The 19,037-nt window shown below is 54.1% G+C and overlaps 1 protein-coding gene across 4 annotated transcripts in view; it reads right to left on the minus strand.

The window, feature by feature from the left end:
• Epha8 (EPH receptor A8) overlaps window positions 1-18,440 on the minus strand; it is a 28,839-nt gene extending 10,399 nt beyond the window's left edge. For 2 of the 4 annotated variants that reach the window (XM_051173575.1, XM_051173574.1), the window contains exons 1-4: window positions 18,229-18,440; window positions 13,480-13,544; window positions 6,729-7,392; window positions 901-1,056 (exon numbers count right to left, since the gene is read on the minus strand). In XM_051173575.1, the coding sequence (XP_051029532.1) occupies window positions 901-1,056; window positions 6,729-7,392; window positions 13,480-13,544; window positions 18,229-18,319 (976 nt within the window). In that variant the 5' untranslated portion in view covers window positions 18,320-18,440. The remainder of the gene's footprint in view (window positions 1-900; window positions 1,057-6,728; window positions 7,393-13,479; window positions 13,545-18,228) is intronic. The other 2 variants (XM_051173577.1, XM_051173576.1) reach the window with 1 other exon arrangement.
• Between the last annotated feature and the right edge of the window lie 597 nt (window positions 18,441-19,037).

The following is a 19,037-nucleotide window of genomic DNA, read 5'->3' on the forward strand; positions in this document are numbered from 1 at the left end:
CTGCCCTGCCTGTGCGGGGAGCCTAGAGCTGGGTGGTGAGAGGGGCAAGGGAGGAGGGGTCTAGGCAGCAGTTTCAAAGGCAAAATCATCCAGGCCTCCCTGTAGCAGGCGGTGGGCAAGGGTAAGTGAATGCCGATCCCCTGGCCAGTGGAGGTTAAGGCCAGGGCTGAGAAGCAACAGCAGTGCCAAGACAGTCCTGTGTCCCTCTGAGTCCCCTCAGGTGCACAGGGCACATGCACACAGAACCACATCCTCTAGAGGGACAACACACACCTGTTCAGGAATCCTTTCAACTGTCCTGTGTCTCACACCCACCCACCTGAGAACCTGTAATACACACAAGTACAAAAGCATGCTGCACACTCACACTCTGGCGTGCAGACATCATCAGTGAACCTGCCAACACACACACACACACACACACACACACACACACACACACACACACAGAGAGAGAGAGAGAGAGAGAGAGAGAGAGAGAGAGAGAGAGAGAGCGCACTCCCAGCATTCAGCAGTTCCTGCTGGCTTGTCTAGGATGTTGGGGGTAGGAATGCTATCTGGCTCCCACCCTCACCTCACACTGAGCACAAGGCTTGCCTACCTAACCCTGGGACACGGACACCATTGCCAAGTCTAATGGCCAAACAACCTTGCTCCAGGAAAGCACAAGCCCTGGCTGGATGTTCCTTAGGGAGAGAAAGACCGAGGGAAGGATAGAAAGAGGTTCTTGGGTGTCCCTGAAGAGATGGCAGGGGACCAAAACAAGACTCGATGAGGTCAAGCTTGGTGCTGCAGTGAGAGCCAGCCGTCTCCCCTACACACCAACCCACCCTTATTTCACAGACACCTAGCTCCTGAACCCTGGGGGTCCTACCAGGAGAGCTCCTAGGCAGTACTCACGGGTGCAGGCTGCGGATGGTGGGTCCAAGGCTGCTCGGTAGTAACTGAGGTCACAACGGCAGGTCTGGGCCGCAGGGGTCGCAGAATGGCTGTGGGGTGGGCATCGGGCACACAGCTGGTCCCCGGGGGCTGATTTGTAGAAGCCCAGCTCACAGGCTGTGGAAGATAAGACAGCCTCAGGCAAGCTTTGGGACCACCAAAGGGCTTCAGGGGGGGCTCCCCCTGAGCTTCCCAGTATGAGTCGTGGGAGGTCCTGGAGAGCAGAGTTTCTAGTCTGTAACACAATGCTGTTATCCTCACCAACAAATAGGAGGACAGAGTGTAGAGAGGGCATTTGACTTCCACAAGGTTGCACGGAGCTGAGCTAGGACCTTGATATGCTTTCCAGTGCCAAAGTGGACACCCCAAAGCCCCACCCCAAGCTTCTAAAATCACACACCCTCCTTGGCCTCAGAGTCTGACAGGGCCTAAGCAGCTGAGAATCAAAGGTAAGGTGGTTAAAACTATGGCTTGTGTGACTTGAGTGATATAAAAGGGGGGAGTGGGAAAATAAGAAAAGACCCACACATGACCTGTTCTCAGACTGAACAAACGGGCCCTCTCCCATTAAAGCCAGCTTCCTGACTTGAGCACAAACCCCAAGGTAGCAAAGTCTATGGCTGGGGTCTCGCACTCCATGCTTCACAAGTTCCCCAGGGAACGTGACTCCAAGACCCGCCACTCTGCCACCTCTGCAACCAGTGGCTTGTTCCCTGTCTGACCCTTTCTCCTGCCAAACCTGCCACCTGTTCTATCTCATCTGAGTGACAGTGGCAGCCTGCAACTGGGCCTCTAGCCCCACCTGCCCCCTCACAGTCAGCTGCTGGTCAGATAGCTTAGGAGCAGGACCTGGGACCGGGCCCTTTTCAGATCCAGGGGACTCTGAAAGGAGTTGAGCTACCCAGCCCACTTTCCAGGACCACCATGCTGGGAAAGGGAGACACAGGGCAAACACGATCAAATCATCTTCAGGGGGCAAGTGCATCGTGGAGAGGAGTGGTAGAAGCCCCCTGCCCCAGGAGGGGGAATGACAGGGTCAGGAATCCCCCCACCCTGGCCTGGCCTGGCTTGCTCAGTCCCTTGGAGTTCCAAATAAAAAAAAACTTCTCTGCCAGGCCAATGTCAGCTGCCCATCAGACTGAATGGACCAGTCCCGACAGGGTGCTGGCCTCAGGGCCTTTGTACATGTTAGGCTTTCTTCCCAGGGTGGCTTTTCTCTCCTATCCATGTGCTGAACTCCTCTTTCCAGATCCATCCCAATTGGTCCTCGGTGACAGACAGCATTGCTGCTCCTCTCCATGGAATACACAGAAATGACTGTGCCTGCCCCTGTATCTCCCTTCCCAAGTCAGTCTCCTGGATCGGGAGGACCTCATGGGGGGAAGATCCTTAGGAGGGTAGGGATTGATTTGTTCCAGAGCAGGTGCCTGCGTGAGCCCTTCTGGAGGGTGAGGCAGACTCAGTGCCACTCAGCCACTTCCAGCTCTGTCACAGCAGAAGTCTTTCTCCACAGGGACAGTGCCAGGCTCACTGGATTCTCTCCACACTAAATCCCTTCTGGAAAAGCCATTCCCCCAGAGAAGTTTTATTTAAGAGAGTCATTTCAGAGCACGGTGCCTGCGGATGCCGATCAGATCTCTTTCTTATATATGCTAAAGCCAAGCAAATTCTAGAATTCTGCAGACTTGTGAGAAAATGAGCAACAGGGGAAATGACAACCCTCGAGTGGCTCTGGGGACACAGGGTGCAGCCCTAGAGGGGCCCAGCACTGTTCCGGGATGGGACAACATGCCCATGTTTTCAGGTATGTGCCCCATTCTAAGGGACCCAAGAAGATTCAGGCTTGATTCCATTTGGGCTCAAGGTATAGGGCCCTGTCTTGGGGTGCAGACCAGACACAGGCTCCTTCTGAGGCAGGGAGTTATCAGAGCAGCACTGTTAGCAGGGGACTTGGCCTCTCCGTGCTGGACCTGGGGTTGTGCTGAGCAACAGTGCCTGTTTGCTGTTCCTCCTTCACCCTTTCCCCCACTGCCCTGCCCCTCCACTCCACTGCCCTGCCCCTCCACTCCACTGCCCTGCCCCTCCACTCCACTGCCCTGCCCCTCCACTCCACTGCCCTGCCCCTCCACTCCACTGCCCTGCCCCTCCACTACAAACTAGATCACAGAAGAGCTGGCTCTGCCCAGGGAGCCTTTGGAGCAATGAACAGGGAAGTCATTCTTAGGGACATCTTGCTCTGGCACGGCACGAAGGGAGTACAATGGGACAGCCATCTCTGAAAACCTTTGGCTGTCAGCTCAGAATAGAACAGTGGCCAGCAGGGGTTGACTGAGTCTCTTTCTGGCATAACCCCACAGTTGGGTTAAGTGACACAGAACACATTTCATTAGGCCTTAGTTTTCTTACCTGTAAAATGGGGGCAGCAATAGTGCTAGCCTAGGGTTGCTGTGAAGGTCACATGAGCATCAGAACCTAGTGGTACTGTTGCTATAAGTAGATTCAATTGGCAATTGCTGTACAACTGTTTTTCCTGTGTGTGTATGTGTGTGTGCGTGTGTGTGTGTGTGTGTGTGTGTGTGTGTGTGTGTGTGTGTGTCTATGTGTCTGTGTGTCTGTATGTCTCTGTGTGTGTGCCTTTGTGCATGCTGGGGATAGGATCCAGGGTCTTGTTGCATAGGCTCGGCAAGCTCTCTCATTATATTTCACCCAGCTCACAGGATCCTTTGACAGAAAAGGGAACAGCTCAGAGAGTTGCAGCCTTCAGCCCCAGGTGCTCAGCCCAGGGATAATGCAAAGCCAGTCAGGGACCTTCCAGCTGGGCCCCTACCTGGCTTTCCTCAGAGCCCTGAGCTTAGAAGTGGCTCTGTCTTTCTTAACCACCAAGCTGTCTCTCCAGGCTGGCTGTGTCTTCCTATAGCTCACCAGTCGGCAGTCCCCTCCTGCTCCGCTAATACCCAATATGGCTATCACGTGTCAAGGCCAGATTAATCCACGCCTTGAAAATAAAATCATCTTTAATAAGAATACTAATCACCAGGCCTCAGGGAGCCCTGAATCCTGGAGGCTGGGCTAGGAATTAGTGGCTGGGACAGATGGAGGCACTCCAGGCTGGGGCCTGGTCCTGCCCCGTGACCCAGGGGGCTTCCGGAGTGGTCCAGGGCTGGAGTTGCAGGCTGTGGGCCAGGAGAGGCCACTGCCCCTCCGAGGGCACCTTGCCCAGGCTGCCTGTCAGGTTGGCAGCTACCCACAGCCTCAGCCACCTCTTTGCTCCCCCTGCATGAAGCCTGAGATTTGACAAATAAGGTGCCCGCCCGTGGTCGACCAAAGGAAATTAATTCTAAATCAGATTTTAAACACAGGCAGGAAGGCAAAAGAGCTCGTTGTCCCCGCTTCCCTCCGAATGAGCCTCTGATATTTATAGAAAGATGATTAGGGCCCCCGAGGGTGATTTACATTCCCATCCAGGTGACAGGAAGGACAGCAACTAGGCTTCAGACTCTCCCTGCCTCTCAGGGAGTGGGGGTGATACTCCAAGGCCCTTCCGCAGGCTGGAGGAGTTGGGGCAGGGGAGGATTGCAGGGCGGTGACTAAGGAGGTCACTGAGTCACTGACTGGCAATTTCCTGCTCAGGGATCCTGGAGATTGGAGATCTACCTACTAGTCTTCACTGTGTGTCCCTGGGCCACTAACTTTCCCTCTCTGGACTTTTGTCTCTCAGTGGTAAACTGGATCAGTTTCATATGACATTTACCCCATGAGTTTCTGATGCCGGAAAGAAATCTTATTTAGGCACCTGAGGAGCCAGGTGATACAGGCAGAGATTACAGTTTCCAGACAGAGACCCAGGAAGGCTTCTGGCCTGGCTCGCTCTGTGAAGGTCTCTGTTTGGAACCTCTGTGGCTCCTTCCAGATGTGGTGACACAGAGAGTCACAGATGCCACCAGCAGGGCTGGGAAATGTCCCTCCATGTGGAACTCAAAACCCGCAGCCCATCCCTATCGCTGCCTGCAGTGCACTGTGAATTGATATTTTTTATAAAACCTGTAATTATCTTGCAACTAGCATAATTATGTTGCATTATGATTTAAATGTAAAACTCAAAACACACTGCAGTTCCCTGACCCTGCCCTGCGTGTCTTTGTTATTTTTTATTAATGGGCTGGCAGCAGTAGGCAGTAAGCTTGGCCTTGGCCTCCCAGTCTCCGAGGAATTCTCACCAAGAACCCCACCCTGCCCCATTTCCCACCTCTGCCAAATAAGGGAACTTCCTAATCTTGCCCACAGGCCAGTGCAGGCCATAGTGTCTTGGTGCCCATGGGACTGACTGCCTTACTTGTTGAGCTGGCATATAGAGCTGGAAGCTGAGAAAGCCCTGGGTAGGTGTCATCAGCTAGTTAGTCATTACGGCATGACTGTACCCATCACTAGCAGCCTGGATGTGACAAGAGCGCTCTGTGGGTAGATGGGGGAGCCCCTGGCTTGAGGGCCAGGTAGCCTGGGATCAGATCCACTCTGCTACTCACATCAGAAGGCCTCAGTTTATCCCATCTGCAAACTGGGAGTATGGTGCCTCACTTAGAAGGCTGTTGTAAGGATGGGGATTTCCTAAAGGCAGGGTCCTCCAGCCCAGACTTCCATGCTCTGAGCACACAGATGCTCAATGGAAGAATAGATGACCTAATGTGTTAAGGGACTATATTAAAGTCTCCAAACATGGCAAACATTGGAAAAGGTGCCATAGAAACAGTGTGTTCTTCCTATCTGCAGGAGGTGTCTCCAAAACTCCTATAGAGGAAGGTCCCTCCCTGGATCCTCTGCAGCCAGAACCAAAGTTCTCCATAGCCAGACTTGTCTGTGCTCTCTCTGATGGCAGAGGGATCATGTGTCCAGCCCCTAGCAGATCCAAGAAGGGCAGAGGGAAACCAGGCTGAGGCCCACACCAGCTGGTGCCCCAGCTGGTGCCCACAGAACTCCCCTAGGCAACTTGTTCTCAGCATGCCAGGCTGTAGGGTCCCACATGGATCCACAGATCACATGTGTGCACTTGTCTGTGTGTGCATGCGCGCGCGCGCGCACACACACACACACACACACACACACATGCAGCACAGTGCCTGGGTGTCCCTTGTCAGTGCCTGGTCGTGGTATACCCATGTGCCCAGCTGTCCCCAACAGGACTTTGCAAGCTCTCCCAAACACAGGTGGCCTGAGGCTGGCACCATGTGACAAGTCCAACCTAGCCTGTCCTCCTTGGGTGGTCCTGTCAGCATGTCTTTGCAATGTCCTCTTCCTATGCCTCTTTACTCAGAACCCTGGTTCTACCTCCATCCACTCCACACTTTGGAAGGCTGGCAATTTTTCAGCTTAGAGTCCGGAGCCAGCATACAAACCCTAGCTTTGCTACTGCCTGGCCTAGCTGTGTGACTTGGAGCAACCTGCTTCCTTTCTCAGTGCATCTTCAAAACCAGAACAGTAATAGCCCTTGCTTTATAAGGTGGTGACGGGGACTGAGTTAATACACGTGAAGCCCCTAGAACAATGGTTGCATGGGTTAGCACACAGTGTTTTTTCCTACCCTAGGGACATGCCTGATAGCATACCTGACCACACAGGTCCCTTTGACAGCGTTCACAGGACAGGCCGTCTGCCTGTTCCCCAGTCCCCAGATGCACTGTGAATCTGCTGACAGAGAGCCAGATGGCTGGATATGATGTCTTGTACACCAGCAGCCCTGCCCACACGGAGCCACCTGCCACCCACCCGGACAGCCAGCCTTGAGTTCCACTCACCCATACAGGCATCTCGCCGCTCCTCATAGCCAGCACTGCACACGCACTTGCCAATGGGTACCAGCCACTCGCCCTCAGCACTGCAGTACATCTTGGGTGTGTCTCGCTCCTCAGAGTGCCGCACACACTGGCCTCGAACCTCTACCAGCGAGGATGAGTCAGCCCCAGTCACTGCCTCTGAGAATGCTGCCAGGTTGCGGACCATGGCGGGACACTTCTTGTAGTAGATGCGGAGTGAGAGGATGGCGAGGCAGGCGCCTATATCCTGGAAGGCCAAGTAGAAGCCACGCTTGCTGAGTGGGCCCACACCACGAACCTCCGTGTTCAGCTTGAGCCTCCGCACACCCAGGTCAGCACCCGTGAAGCTCTCATCAGCCGCGATGGTGTCAATCTTGAGGAACTGGCTCTCCTGTGTGCTGGCACCTAGGTCCCGGTCAGACTCCAGGTAGTGAAGGTTGAAGGTCTCCTTGCAGGTGCCCAGCACACCAGGGATGCTGTTGCAGTCACGCAGCGTGAACTTGATCTCAGCGTAGACACGCCGGGCACCATCGCGGGGCACCCAGTTTGTACGCAGCCAGTTGTTCTGATTAGGGGTCATGACGTTGCACACTTGGTACGTATGGATGGGCCGGAAGGACTCATCCACCTCGTTGATGGAGTCCCACTGTGACAAAGAGAACACAGTCTGCTAAGGCGGAGACTTCACCTGGCCCTGTCCTGCCAGCTCCTGCACGGATGCCAGGAAAACCACAGGCGAGAAATCCCTGTGGGTAGGCAGTCACCACTGCCCAAGTCCAGGTACCTGCAAATGAACCCTCAAGTTACACCCATGAAATTGTTATTGACTTCCAGATATGAGGAGGAGCCAGACGTGTGCCACCAAGGGGTGAGGCTGGCCAGAGCCTGTCTGCTGTCCAGGGTCTGACTGATCTTTCTAAATGGCTCTATCCGTCACCTCAGGGTGCTTGGATAAATGCATGAATCCAATTTCCCTTCTAGCTACTAAAGGGACCCCTTTAGCATAAAAAGCAGTGGTCCTGGCTGTACCCCACCTCAAATCCCTCTCCAGCTTCCGTCCTTTGTGGCTGCTTGCTGAAGGACTGATGGACTATTCACACACTACCCTGCTAACTCACTTTATAGTCAGACCAAGCCTGAACAACAACTCCGCTTCTCTGGCCTGTACTCTCCGAGTGTCAGATTTTTTTTTTTTTTTTTTTTTTTTTTTTTTGCCAAGGGTGCGACAGGTTTTCTGTGTATGTAGCCTTGGCTGTTCTGGAACTCTCTCTGTAGACAAGAGATTCACCCACCTCTGTCTCTGAGTGCTGGGATTATAGACCTGCCTGGTTGGTAGAGGGTAGGGGATGGGACTCAGGGCTATGTGTGTGCTTGGCAGGCAAGCTATTAAAGGAGGTTCTGCTTCACTGTTCTTGGCTTGGGATGCTAGGGCTGGCCTGGACCCTACTCAAGCCAGAATAAGTCTGGGGAAAAGTTAAGCGGTACAGCTTCTGTCTGGTACTAGCAGGGTGAGGGAAACAGAGATAAACCAAATACCCCCACAGAGCTAAGAGAAAGGCAGCGCGAAGCAGGGGAAATCTGCCAACCATATATCAGACGAGACATTAATATCCATAACAAATAAAGAAATACGCTCACGAACAGAAAACTAACAGTCCAATTAAAAAAGGAGCAAAGGACTTGAAAAGACATTTTTTTCCCCTAAAGAAGATACACAGATGGCTAAACAGCACAAGAAAAGACACTCAACATCACTAACCACTGGGGAAATATGGATCAAACCCACAGTGAGAGCCCACTACAGATCCTTTAGATATTGAAACAGAAAGGAAGTGCCGGTGAGGGCATGGAGAATGCAGGAGCCTGGTGTATCGCTGAACTATGCAGCCACCGTGGCAAGGGCCTCAAAAAACAGAATTACATGAGGCAGCAGTTCTAAGTGTACATCATCTTGATGAGATACCTGTATGCCCACGCTCACGACATGGATGGGCAGCTGAATGTGCGTGCTACTAAGTGTGGATGCTTGCCTACCATGCAGCATCCCTTGGGTCATCAGAAAACACATAAAAATCTCAAGTAGCTGAAAAAATGCAAACAACCTACCTGCATACCCACAGATAGAGAAAATAGCACACACAGACAGTGGACTACTGCTCAGCCTTAACAAGGAATGGGAGTTTAATAAACACTAGGACATAGGTACACGTGTGTGTTTGCATACGTGCATGCCTGTATGTGTGTGTTTGTGGTGTGCTCATCCATGCACATGGAGAAAGATCAGAATATGCCGAATTAGCCAGGCATGGTAGCTCACCCCTCCCAGCACTAACTCCCTAGAAGCGGGTGGATCTCTGTGAGTTCAAGGCCAGCCTGGTCTACAATGAAAGTTCCAGGACAGCCAGGGCTACACAGAGATAACAAACATACAAACATACATAGATACATACATAGATATATACATACATAGTGTCATCCACTTTCATTTCCCATTACATTCCCCTAAGATAGGGTCTCTCACTGAAACTGGACCTCATTGCTTTTCAGCTAGTGGTCAACAAGTACAGGAATTCTTCCATCCCTGCCTATCCATCAGTACCACCACAGTGCTAGGGCTTCAGGTGCACACTTGACCATGCCTGGCTTTTTCTGTGCGTGCTGGGGAATGTTAACTCAGGTCGTATGCTTACACAGTAAGAACTCTTACCCACTGATCCACCCTCCCTACCCCATGGGTGAGTCCTAAGGGCATACTTAATAAAAAAAAAAAAAAAGCCACCAATGCTGCCTCATCCATCCCAGCTTCATCAGGTCTTTAGGTCAGTAGATGGTAGAGAGATGGGAAACAATGATGATTTCTGGGGGGTGGGGGTGGGCAAGGGTGTTACTGTCCATGGTACAGCATCCTGGCTGGTAAAGACAAAGTGTTCTGGAGATGGGTGGTCTGTATGGTGGTGACATATGGTCACGTAGCAATGTGAATGTGCCTTATGCCACTGAACTGTATGGCAAAAGTGGTTATGGCGGTAAATTTTATGTGTGTCTTACCACAATCAGAAAGAAGGGGATATGGCTCAACGGTAGAGTACTTGACCAGTATGTTTGAGTCTGGGTTCAGCCCTTATCCCTAGTACCTTGGCAACCACAACCATGATGAAGTAAATTATTTCTGTTCACAAAGGGGCCTCCACCCCTACCCACAGCAAAGAAGGGGAGAATGATAGCTCAGGGGTCCTGAAATCCATATGGGAAAGAGAGAGAGAGAGAGAGAGAGAGAGAGAGAGAGAGAGAGAGAGAGAGAGAGAGAGATTAACACTTGAGCCCTCTGGTGTAGCCAGCAATATCCTGGGTGAAGGGGGAGCTTTATGTAGGCACACAGAGGGAAGATCCCGGGTTTCCTCATCCACACTACTTGCTCCAGCCAGGGGCAGCCAGTGGGCTGAATCCTGAGGACCTCAAGGAATTGCTGGGGCTGAGGACAGATGGCCATGTCCACCTCTGTGACTCTCTCTCTCTCTCTCTCTCTCTCTCTCTCTCTCTCTCTCTCTCTCTGCCCTGTGAGAACTAAGGATCTTGTTACTTCAGTACAGGGAAGTAGGGGCTTGAAGACCCTTCCTCCTGACACCCCACTAATCTGTGGGTTGAGCTTGCTGTCTGTGTGACACACTGGGGGTCCTGAGTGTCCCAAACCCTTTCCTGCCTGTCCCTCCATCTGGCCTCATTCCTGCTGGCTGCATGGTCTGCACCCCAGCACCCCCAGACAGGCCCATCTCTATTAGGCTGGGAGGGCGCCAAGAGAAAATGCCTGCAGAGTGCTGAGCTCAGGCCTGGCGCAGGAAGGCACTCAAAGAGCAAGGCACGGGTCCACTACCGTCCTTGCCAGCACATCCCTGGGCTGCCTCCATGCCTGCAGGACCATCAGAGGGAGGTGCTGGGGGAGCAGCCTCACTTGTAAGAGCTCATGCTTGCTGCCCCATGCCCCACACTGTAGCCCCCGCTCCAGGCAGCACCGCCACATCTGGGGCTAAAGTCATTGTCACAATTAATGGAACACCAAAGAGCCTGCCAGATGCTCCCTGTCTGTTTCCTGCCAGGGGCCCAGATAAATTAACCAGCTTGAACAGAGTCCGCTCCAGCTGTCCCCACCAGTGCCAATGGCCTGGCCCAGCCCTGCCAGCCCCAGAGTGAGGGCAGACGCCTGGAGTGGCCGGGTTCCTGGAAATAAATGCAGGGATAAAGCCAGCCCAGTCCCCACTCAGGGCCACTCCCACCCAAGTTGACTCTGCAGCTGACCCCTCATGCTGTCCCCTACCCTGTGCTCTTACTGGAACAGAACTGGGTAAAGAGTCTGTGCAGCCCTGGGCATGTTACATTCCCTCTCTGCGTGTTGGGTGTTTTATCTATGAATGTCTGCTCCTTCCAGATACTCCAGGGCATGGTGAGGGTCAAGGGAGATGTAGATAGCAATATGCCCCCTTTCCTTAGGGCACTGTGCATTCTATCTGCTCATTGCTGGGCAAGATACAGGATACCCCAGTGGGGTGGAAGGAGCGATGCAGCTTAGTTAAGTACATGAGGTATGGGCCTAAGCAGAGTAGACACGTCTTTCAAAAGCTGGCTTCTCATTGGTCAATGCCCTTTCTATGCATCCCTATGTAACTGCAGAGAGCACACTCCATGATCATATATATAAGAGGTGAATGGCCTGTGAGATCCAACTGGTTAGAGAAGACAGAGCTCCTCCTGTTTTGGGGACTGGCATCCATGCCTTCAGCTATGTTCTGCCCAAGCCAGATACCCCCTCTCATGCTAGGCACAGCCCAGAAGACCACTAAGCAAGCTGCAGAAGGAGAGAGCTGGACAGAGCTTCACGAGCCAGGTGGCTGGGCAGGAGAATCAACAGAAGGCTCTGGATGGGAGCATGCGCCCACTCCCCGGATCGACCTGCTTTCAGGACTGGGGTTGGAGCCAGGTAGCATATTCCTTTCTGGGCAACTCCAGGCTCCAGGTGGAGCAAGTACATCCTTGGCTCAGTAGTTGCATGGATCCTCCTCCACCCCGTATGGGGGTCACAAAGCCCTCAGCACCTGAGGTGTATAGGGTTCCATGCAGGCTCCAGGCCTAGAAAGATCTGGGTTTGAGTCCTGCTCACTGTAGCAGTGTTTTTTGTTTTGTTCTGTTAGTTTGTTCACTGCACTGGTGTAACCCTCATCTGTGGAATGGGCCAGCCATCCTCCAAAGGCTTGCTCCCAGTGCAATGTGAGCATGAGGCTTTATCATTGTTTTCGAAAGTGGAAAGATGTTGCACATGCCTGGCATGCCAGGAACAGCAGAGCCTTCTATCACCAGGTGTGAGCCCCCCCAGAAACCAAATCCAGGTTCTCATTCCCTGGTCCCAGGGCAACAGAGACAGCCAGAGCAGAGCCCACCTGGGGCCAAGGCTGCCTCTTCCTAGCAGTAGAGGAGATGTGTTTTAACAGCTCAGCTAGCATCAGGCACTCTGCGTGGACCAGGCCTGAGACCACAGTTCCCTTGGATAGTTCATCACAGGCCCTTCCCAGGGAAAGCCACATCGGGCTGCATTTCTCAGAAGCAGAGCCCCCAGCCTCTGTCCTCAGAAGTGGTGGCTGTGCAAGCTACAGCTCTGGGGCTGGAGGATTATAGCAATCAGGCTTGGCCCTGCTAGCTCCCAGAGTCCTGTGCCCAAGGACTGATGGCTGTTGGCTCAAGCCACTGCTGCCTGCCATGAGACCCCAGAGGGAGGGCAGAGATCCATCCTAACCTCCAAGAAGAAAACCTCACCCAATGATTAAAAAAAAAAAAAAAAAAAGAGTTCCTTTCCAGGTCTCAACTCCCGGTGCCACTATCGTTATTAGGACAAACTAGGCCCTGTCACAGGGCCATGAAAGCCAAAAGTATTCATAAAAGCAGTCAGCACACATGCATGCCTTTGCTGGGGACAGGGGTGCGTGTCATGTATGTGTGTGTTCATTATGGGATATAATCACAGCACACACTGGTTACATTGCTCATTGACTCTGAGAGTCACTGCTGCTGAGGTCCCATTGTGTACCAAGGCCATGTAACAGCCTTAAGAGGTCACCGCACGCCTGCCTTTTTATAGACAGGGAGACCGAGGCCTGGAGAGGTGACCCAGGCCCCACCTGTCACTGTCTCACCTTTACTATGACGCCCATGGAATCTGAGAAACATGATGAAGGACACAGTTTGTGCAGTGTGGCTACTGGAGTCCACGGTCACCTGGAGACCTGATGGGGCCTAGGAATGTACCATCGTGGACCGCTGTGCTCAACGTGGTTCTGACAGACACTCAAGGCTCCTCCTGGGTCCAAGCAGCCCCTGGTGAGGCCTGGCAATTGGAGGGAGGGGACCCAGACAAAACTAAGGAAGGTCTGGGAGGACTTGGTTGTCTGTTTCTCTGTTGCCATGGTTCCAGCGACCCTGGGCCTGGGCTGGGCAGACTGTGAATATGCAAGCCTAGGGCACAGATACAAAGATCCTCAAACTGAGGGTCAGACAGGAATCAGGGGCCTGTGTCAGAGCCCCAGGGATCCCAATGAACTAAACTACTAAGAACGACCCACTCTGCCCCATCTCTGCGTCCTTGAATGAATGAGTTTCCTTCTCAGAGGTTTTGCTTCCTTTTGACCTGTGCCATGCTAAGACTCTGAACTGTAACCTCTCAGAAAGACAACACTACGTCATCACTCACCCCGTGAGCCGGATATGTGAGCCAGCCCCAGTCTCCATGGATGGTTGAGGTGTCCAACAGGTTCACTGTAAAACAGAACACAAGAGGGCATTAGGCCCCTGTGACCCCTTTCCCAGCCAGAGCCAGCCACACTGGTCACTCCTAGCTGTCCCTTCCCAGGAGCTCACAGTTCCTAGCCCAGGATGCTTGCTCTTGCCAGTGTCCTTCAACCAACAGCCACGTCACTACTGCGGCACATACTGCCCAAGCCCTGGGCTTCCTGGAATAGCTGGGTCTAGTGGGGGGTGGGGCATCTTGCAGGCCCAGGCTGGCATCCTGATTTTATCTCTCCACTGAAGCCCCAGATTCCTCCTTTGTAGGATGAGAACGATGGTGTTTACTCCCAGTGCTCTCAGAGGAGGTGATGGTATTCGCATTTACACTATCAAGTCCCGCCATTTACCCAAGGACAGGCACAACTTTAATGTCCTCAGTGTCCCAGGATGGAGCCTGGCACCTGCTAGACCACTAGAGACAGTGACGGGAGGGCTGTGGATGGGCAAGAGTGGCCTCCTAATGCCACCTACTATGTGCTGAACTCTACCAGGGGAGCCTCAAATGCCACGTTGCCTATGATGGTGTCTCATGGCAGTCTAGAGAAGCAGTCAGTATGTCTCTGAGAGGTTCGGGAACCTGCCTAGAAGCCCAGGTGTGGCGAGCAGGGCCAGCACAGAGAGAACTATCAATTGGTAAGGCTGGCAAGAGAAGCAGATTCTCTGGATGGTACCCTGGATAGGGGGAAGGAGTTCTGACTCAAATGCCAGCCTGTTCAAAGTCAGACCCCATGCCCACCTGGGGGTTCTTGCAGCATCATAAGATAAAGATCCCTCTTTGGTATTAGGCATTCCTGGACCCTTGTTACGTCACAGTCTCTCATTACCAAGTGGCCTGTGTTTCTCTGAATCTCAATTTCTTAATCTGTAATATGAATCAGTAAGACTCAGGGGTTCAGATGGGGGTTAAGAAAGCCATCTTTAAAGCGCAAGGCCAGTGCCTGGTCCAAGGCTAGTCTCTGTTGACACTCTGGTCTTTTTCCTATATCCCTATGCTTACTCACTCGCTCAAGCAACTACAGCACACTATCTTCCTCAGAGAACAGGACTCCAGTCTCAACTATCTGCATCTGTTGTGTGTCCTAGGAAAGTTCCTTCCTGTCTCTGGACCTTCTTTTTTTCTTTTCTTTTCTAGAGGCCTCTGGCACAGAACCTCACAGCCTTCCGCGTTTTGTTTTTCTCTTCTGTGGGTCTCCTTTCCTAGCCAACTACCGTGGGCTTCCATCTACCGGGGTGGAATGTGACCTGGCCAGGTTACAGACAGCTATATCTGGGCCTTTTGGAACTTCCCCGCAGGGAGGAGGGGTGCCCTTCTGCTTGAGATTTGCATAGCTCCAACTTGGCCCTCTCTGGCCCTCAAAGATGGAGTCAAGTGTCATCCGGAACTGTGAAGTGAGGATGCTCTGACAGATGCATTTCCTTTTCCTCCCACCTTCCCACTCCAATGCCAGGAGCCTGGCTGAAAACGGGGAAGGCTCCTCTGCACTCCGTTCTAGGTCCCCAGGGACTGGGTGGGACCAGAACCAGAACAAATGTCCACAGAGGGACATCCCCTCTCCAGAGCCAGCCCTATGCCAGAGGCACAGGCAAAGAGAGGGCTTTCCATTTCCCTCCCTCCTTTGCTCGCAGGCAATAGAGAGAAAAGTGGGTCAGGCAAGCTCTTTCCTCCTGCTGGTTGGGGGAGGGGAGGGGGCCATACTGCCGTCCCCCCAAGACCAGTGGGGCCCCATTAGAAGAGAGGGTGGGGAAGAACAACCAGGGGTGTCCCCATGATGGCCAGTACCCCACATGTAGGTCTCAGGCCTGAGGCCCCTCTTCCAGGCCCAGAACAGTCTAGTTCAGACCTGCCTCTACGTCGGAGGACCGTGAACAAACATCCATTGTCACGGAGGTTCCCCCTGGACACCCTGACTTCAGGGCTACCCTCCGTCCCCAGGAAATCCCATCATACCAGTCAGTTCTCGGACAATCCACGGTTAAGTCAAAAGTCAATTCTATTGGATTCACAACAGGCTACATGAGTCCAGGATTGTATGCTCCGATTCCTCCTAGACCCTTCTCTGTCCTCCTGTCCTTTTCCTCTGGACCATTGCCAGCCTCTGTACCTGGCATCTCTAGCCATGGGGTATGGAGGAGAGTGGGGTGAATCTCCAAGGACAACTCACGTCAACAGGGGTTGATGGGGACCGGGTGGAGTTCCAGGTCTAGGCTGCAGGCTGGTCTGAAGCCCCTTGGACCAGGCCCCCCAGTAATGCAGCTGCCTGGTTTCCTCTCCTGCCAGACCATGGGACTGATTGCCCACTCTGTATGGATCTATTTGGAAAATGGGAGGCTGAACACCTCACTGAACCCCTCAGGCCTCAGTTTCTTCATCTGGAACATGCCCACAGGCAGTCCTTCGAAAACTCCCTGTGCAGGTTGTTCTGGGGACTACACGGGGCCGGTAGGTGCTGAGCAGCACAGATAATTCCTTGGCAGCTCCCGCCTGACCGTGGAAGGTATTATGCGATTCCTTTTCTCTCCAGTACTGTCACCTTCCCCCATTCCATTTCGCTGAGACTAATACTTAAATTGATTCACATTCCCTGAGGACACAGCGCGTGATGGGGAGGCCAGAGAATCGGGGTGGCCCAGGGACATCAGGCAGGACATGCGGACTGCCTTAGAGACCACCTTAAAGTGGAGGATGATCCACTCTAGGGAGAGATAAGGGGTCTGGTGCCTGGTGTGGCTCAAGGAGTCTCTGCAGGTGCATGACTGACTGCCCAGCAGCCACTGTGAGCAATGGGCCTCTAGCCAGGCTGGCACTGTCACCTGTGCTGGGCCCCAGCTGGTAAGAGTGCCTCCTCCCTGAGTCCCCAGTGGTCTCCCTAGCAGGTTCTGGCTATGTACCAGTGCAAGGGCCATGTCATTCCTGGGTATTCTACATGGACATCAGGTCTCCATCATGTAGCGGTCTGAGTTATATGGATCACCCCTGCTTGGTTGGGCACTCTGCAAGTTACCACACAGCTTTGCCCTTAGCCCCACTGTGGGCAAGTCTCTCCACTCTTTCCAGGCCTGCCTCTTCTCCAGCTGTGCTTTCTCTGTTACACATGTTCCTTGACCACATCTGTCTGGAGCCTGGGAAAAGTCACTGTACCTTGGGGGCTCTAGGACCCACTGCTTGTGATGCTGGAAGGTGGCTGGTCCTCCACAGAACAGTTGAGGAGAGAGCCTGGGGTATACAGCTGACTCCTGGAGCCTTGCTGAAGACCTCCTTAAAAATTACTGGGCTAGAAACACCACCTCCACCGCCCACCCTAACACAAGCCACAACACTTAGCCCAGCTCTGGGAAAACTGTTCTCTCAGGCCACCGTTCTTCCGTTCTTCTGACCCTTAACGCAGCCCTCTTCCCCACTTACTCAGAATACCCCCCCAAACATGTCTCATAACTAGGTAGCCAGCCAGTTCTACTTGCCCACCTGTCCCTTAGCCACCCTGCAACATGTCCCCATGCCTCCTTGTCTCTGCTTTCCTTGAGGATAGTATTTTACCTGTCTCCAAGTGCACGTGTTTCACTAAGCATGAATGCAAGCCTGGGGGTCTCTTTCTGTGTGTTCTGCGGCACCTACATGCATACGTGGGTGTCACACATACACATTTCCATGTGCATATATCTGTACATGTGTGTGTGCAATGGCTGCACTGCTGTGTGCACGATGGTGTGTGTGCTGTCCGTGCATTTGAGGTTCTGCTAGCCTGGGTCTGTGTTGATGAGCCTGTGCTTGTGGGCTGGGTGGGCTCCCTGAGCTTCCAGGAGCACTCTGAGCAGGAAGAGCAGTTAGGCTTGATAGGGAGCCACTGTAAGATGGGTCTGCCTGGTGAGACCAGCTTCAGCCCTGGAAAGTGGACTGCAGCCTCCTCGGTACAGCATCCTAAGGAGAATCCACACCAGGAGCTAGGGTGTATGAGCCCGGACCCCTTAGTATCTGGTGGGACTAAGGAGGGTGTAGGTCGGCAGCCCTGGAGCCCCTCTCAGCTCTGGGGGGTCTCTTCCATCACCAGAAGTCACTTCCCAGACCCTTTTGGTCCTGGTGATTAGTGCCCCTCCCACCTTCCTGGAGCCTGAGTGAAAGGGCCACCTGGCTTTGACCCAGACAAGACCCTGTTCTGGGAGACAGCGTGCCTGTCTCTCCCAGTCCTTCCTCACTGCACCTCTTGCCACTGGTGCCTCTCCATTGAGCCCCTTCCCACTAGCCAGCTTCCGCCCCCACCCCACTCTCAAGGCACCCCTCAAATCCGTTCCCAAACCCCTGTTCTCTGGTCCCTGTCAGTTCTTGGCCTTGTTTCTCAATGCCCCCTTTTATTCAGTCTTCTGTATCTTGTCCCCGATTCCTGGATTCTTGCGTGTCTCCCTGTCTGCCCAGTGCCTGCCAGTTCGTTCTGTCCTAGGTCCCCATCCCTTGCCTTCTCTCTGTCCCCTCTCTCCTCCATACCTCGTAGCTCTTCTGTCCAGTCCTGTCCCCTTGCCCCTGGCGTCCGATTCTCAGTCCCCTATGCATCCTCCCTCCGCCCTGCCCGCGCCATCCCGAGCCCAGGCAGGCTAGGGTCGAGGCTGGGAAGTTGCGCCCCGGGCAGCGCCGCCCCCGCCCCCGCCCCGCCGCGCTGCTCACCTTCGCCGCGCCCCGCAGACACGCAGGTGGCCGCCGCCGCGGCCGTGACGACCCAGAGAGCGGGGGACAGGCGGGCCCGGGCGGGGGCCATGACCGGGCGGCGCCGCGCTCCTCGGGCTCGGCCCGGCGGCCGCGCGTGGCGCGCTCCTGCCTCTCCCGCACCCCGGCCGGCGCACACGCGGCTCAGCCGCACGCGGGCACCCGCGCCCGCCGCCGCCCCGGGCGGGGCCGCCCCCGCGCGCAGCCAATCAGCGACCGGGCGGGTGGGACGCCGAGCCCGCACCGCGGCCACCGGCCGGCAGCACGTGCACACGCCCGACCCGGCCGGCTCGCGCCTGGGGGCGTTGGCCCCACGCCACTAGTGGGTCGCACCGCACGCAGGAGGCCTCACGACCTAGGTGAACCTGAGGATGTCCCGGAGGACGCACGCGGGACGCACCGCCGGCTCTCTCACTCTTGCTCATGCAGTACCTCGCAGGGGACCGCGCGTGCATGCTTCTAGTTCATGGACCCATAGACAACTCAGAGCCCCTTGCAGTTTACACACCTCTCTGCCTCCCTCACCTCCAGGACTAGGCGGCCACCGAAGTTCAGGGAGGTCATACAGATCGATACTCCAGAGAGCTGGGCATCCTGGCTGTGTGGCCTTAGGCAGGTTTCTTACCCTCGCTGAGCAAAGCAGGAATCACACTGTACCTACACCCCAGGGCTGTGGTGAGAGTTAAGTGAAAGGGTCCAGGTAAGCTTCCAGGATCCCTTAAGAGCACACAGTCAAACTAGCGGTGGCTGAAATTCACTTCCTACTCCTC

This window comes from Phodopus roborovskii, unplaced genomic scaffold, assembly GCF_943737965.1.
Source record: "Phodopus roborovskii unplaced genomic scaffold, PHOROB, whole genome shotgun sequence".
Lineage (NCBI taxonomy): Eukaryota > Metazoa > Chordata > Mammalia > Rodentia > Cricetidae > Phodopus > Phodopus roborovskii.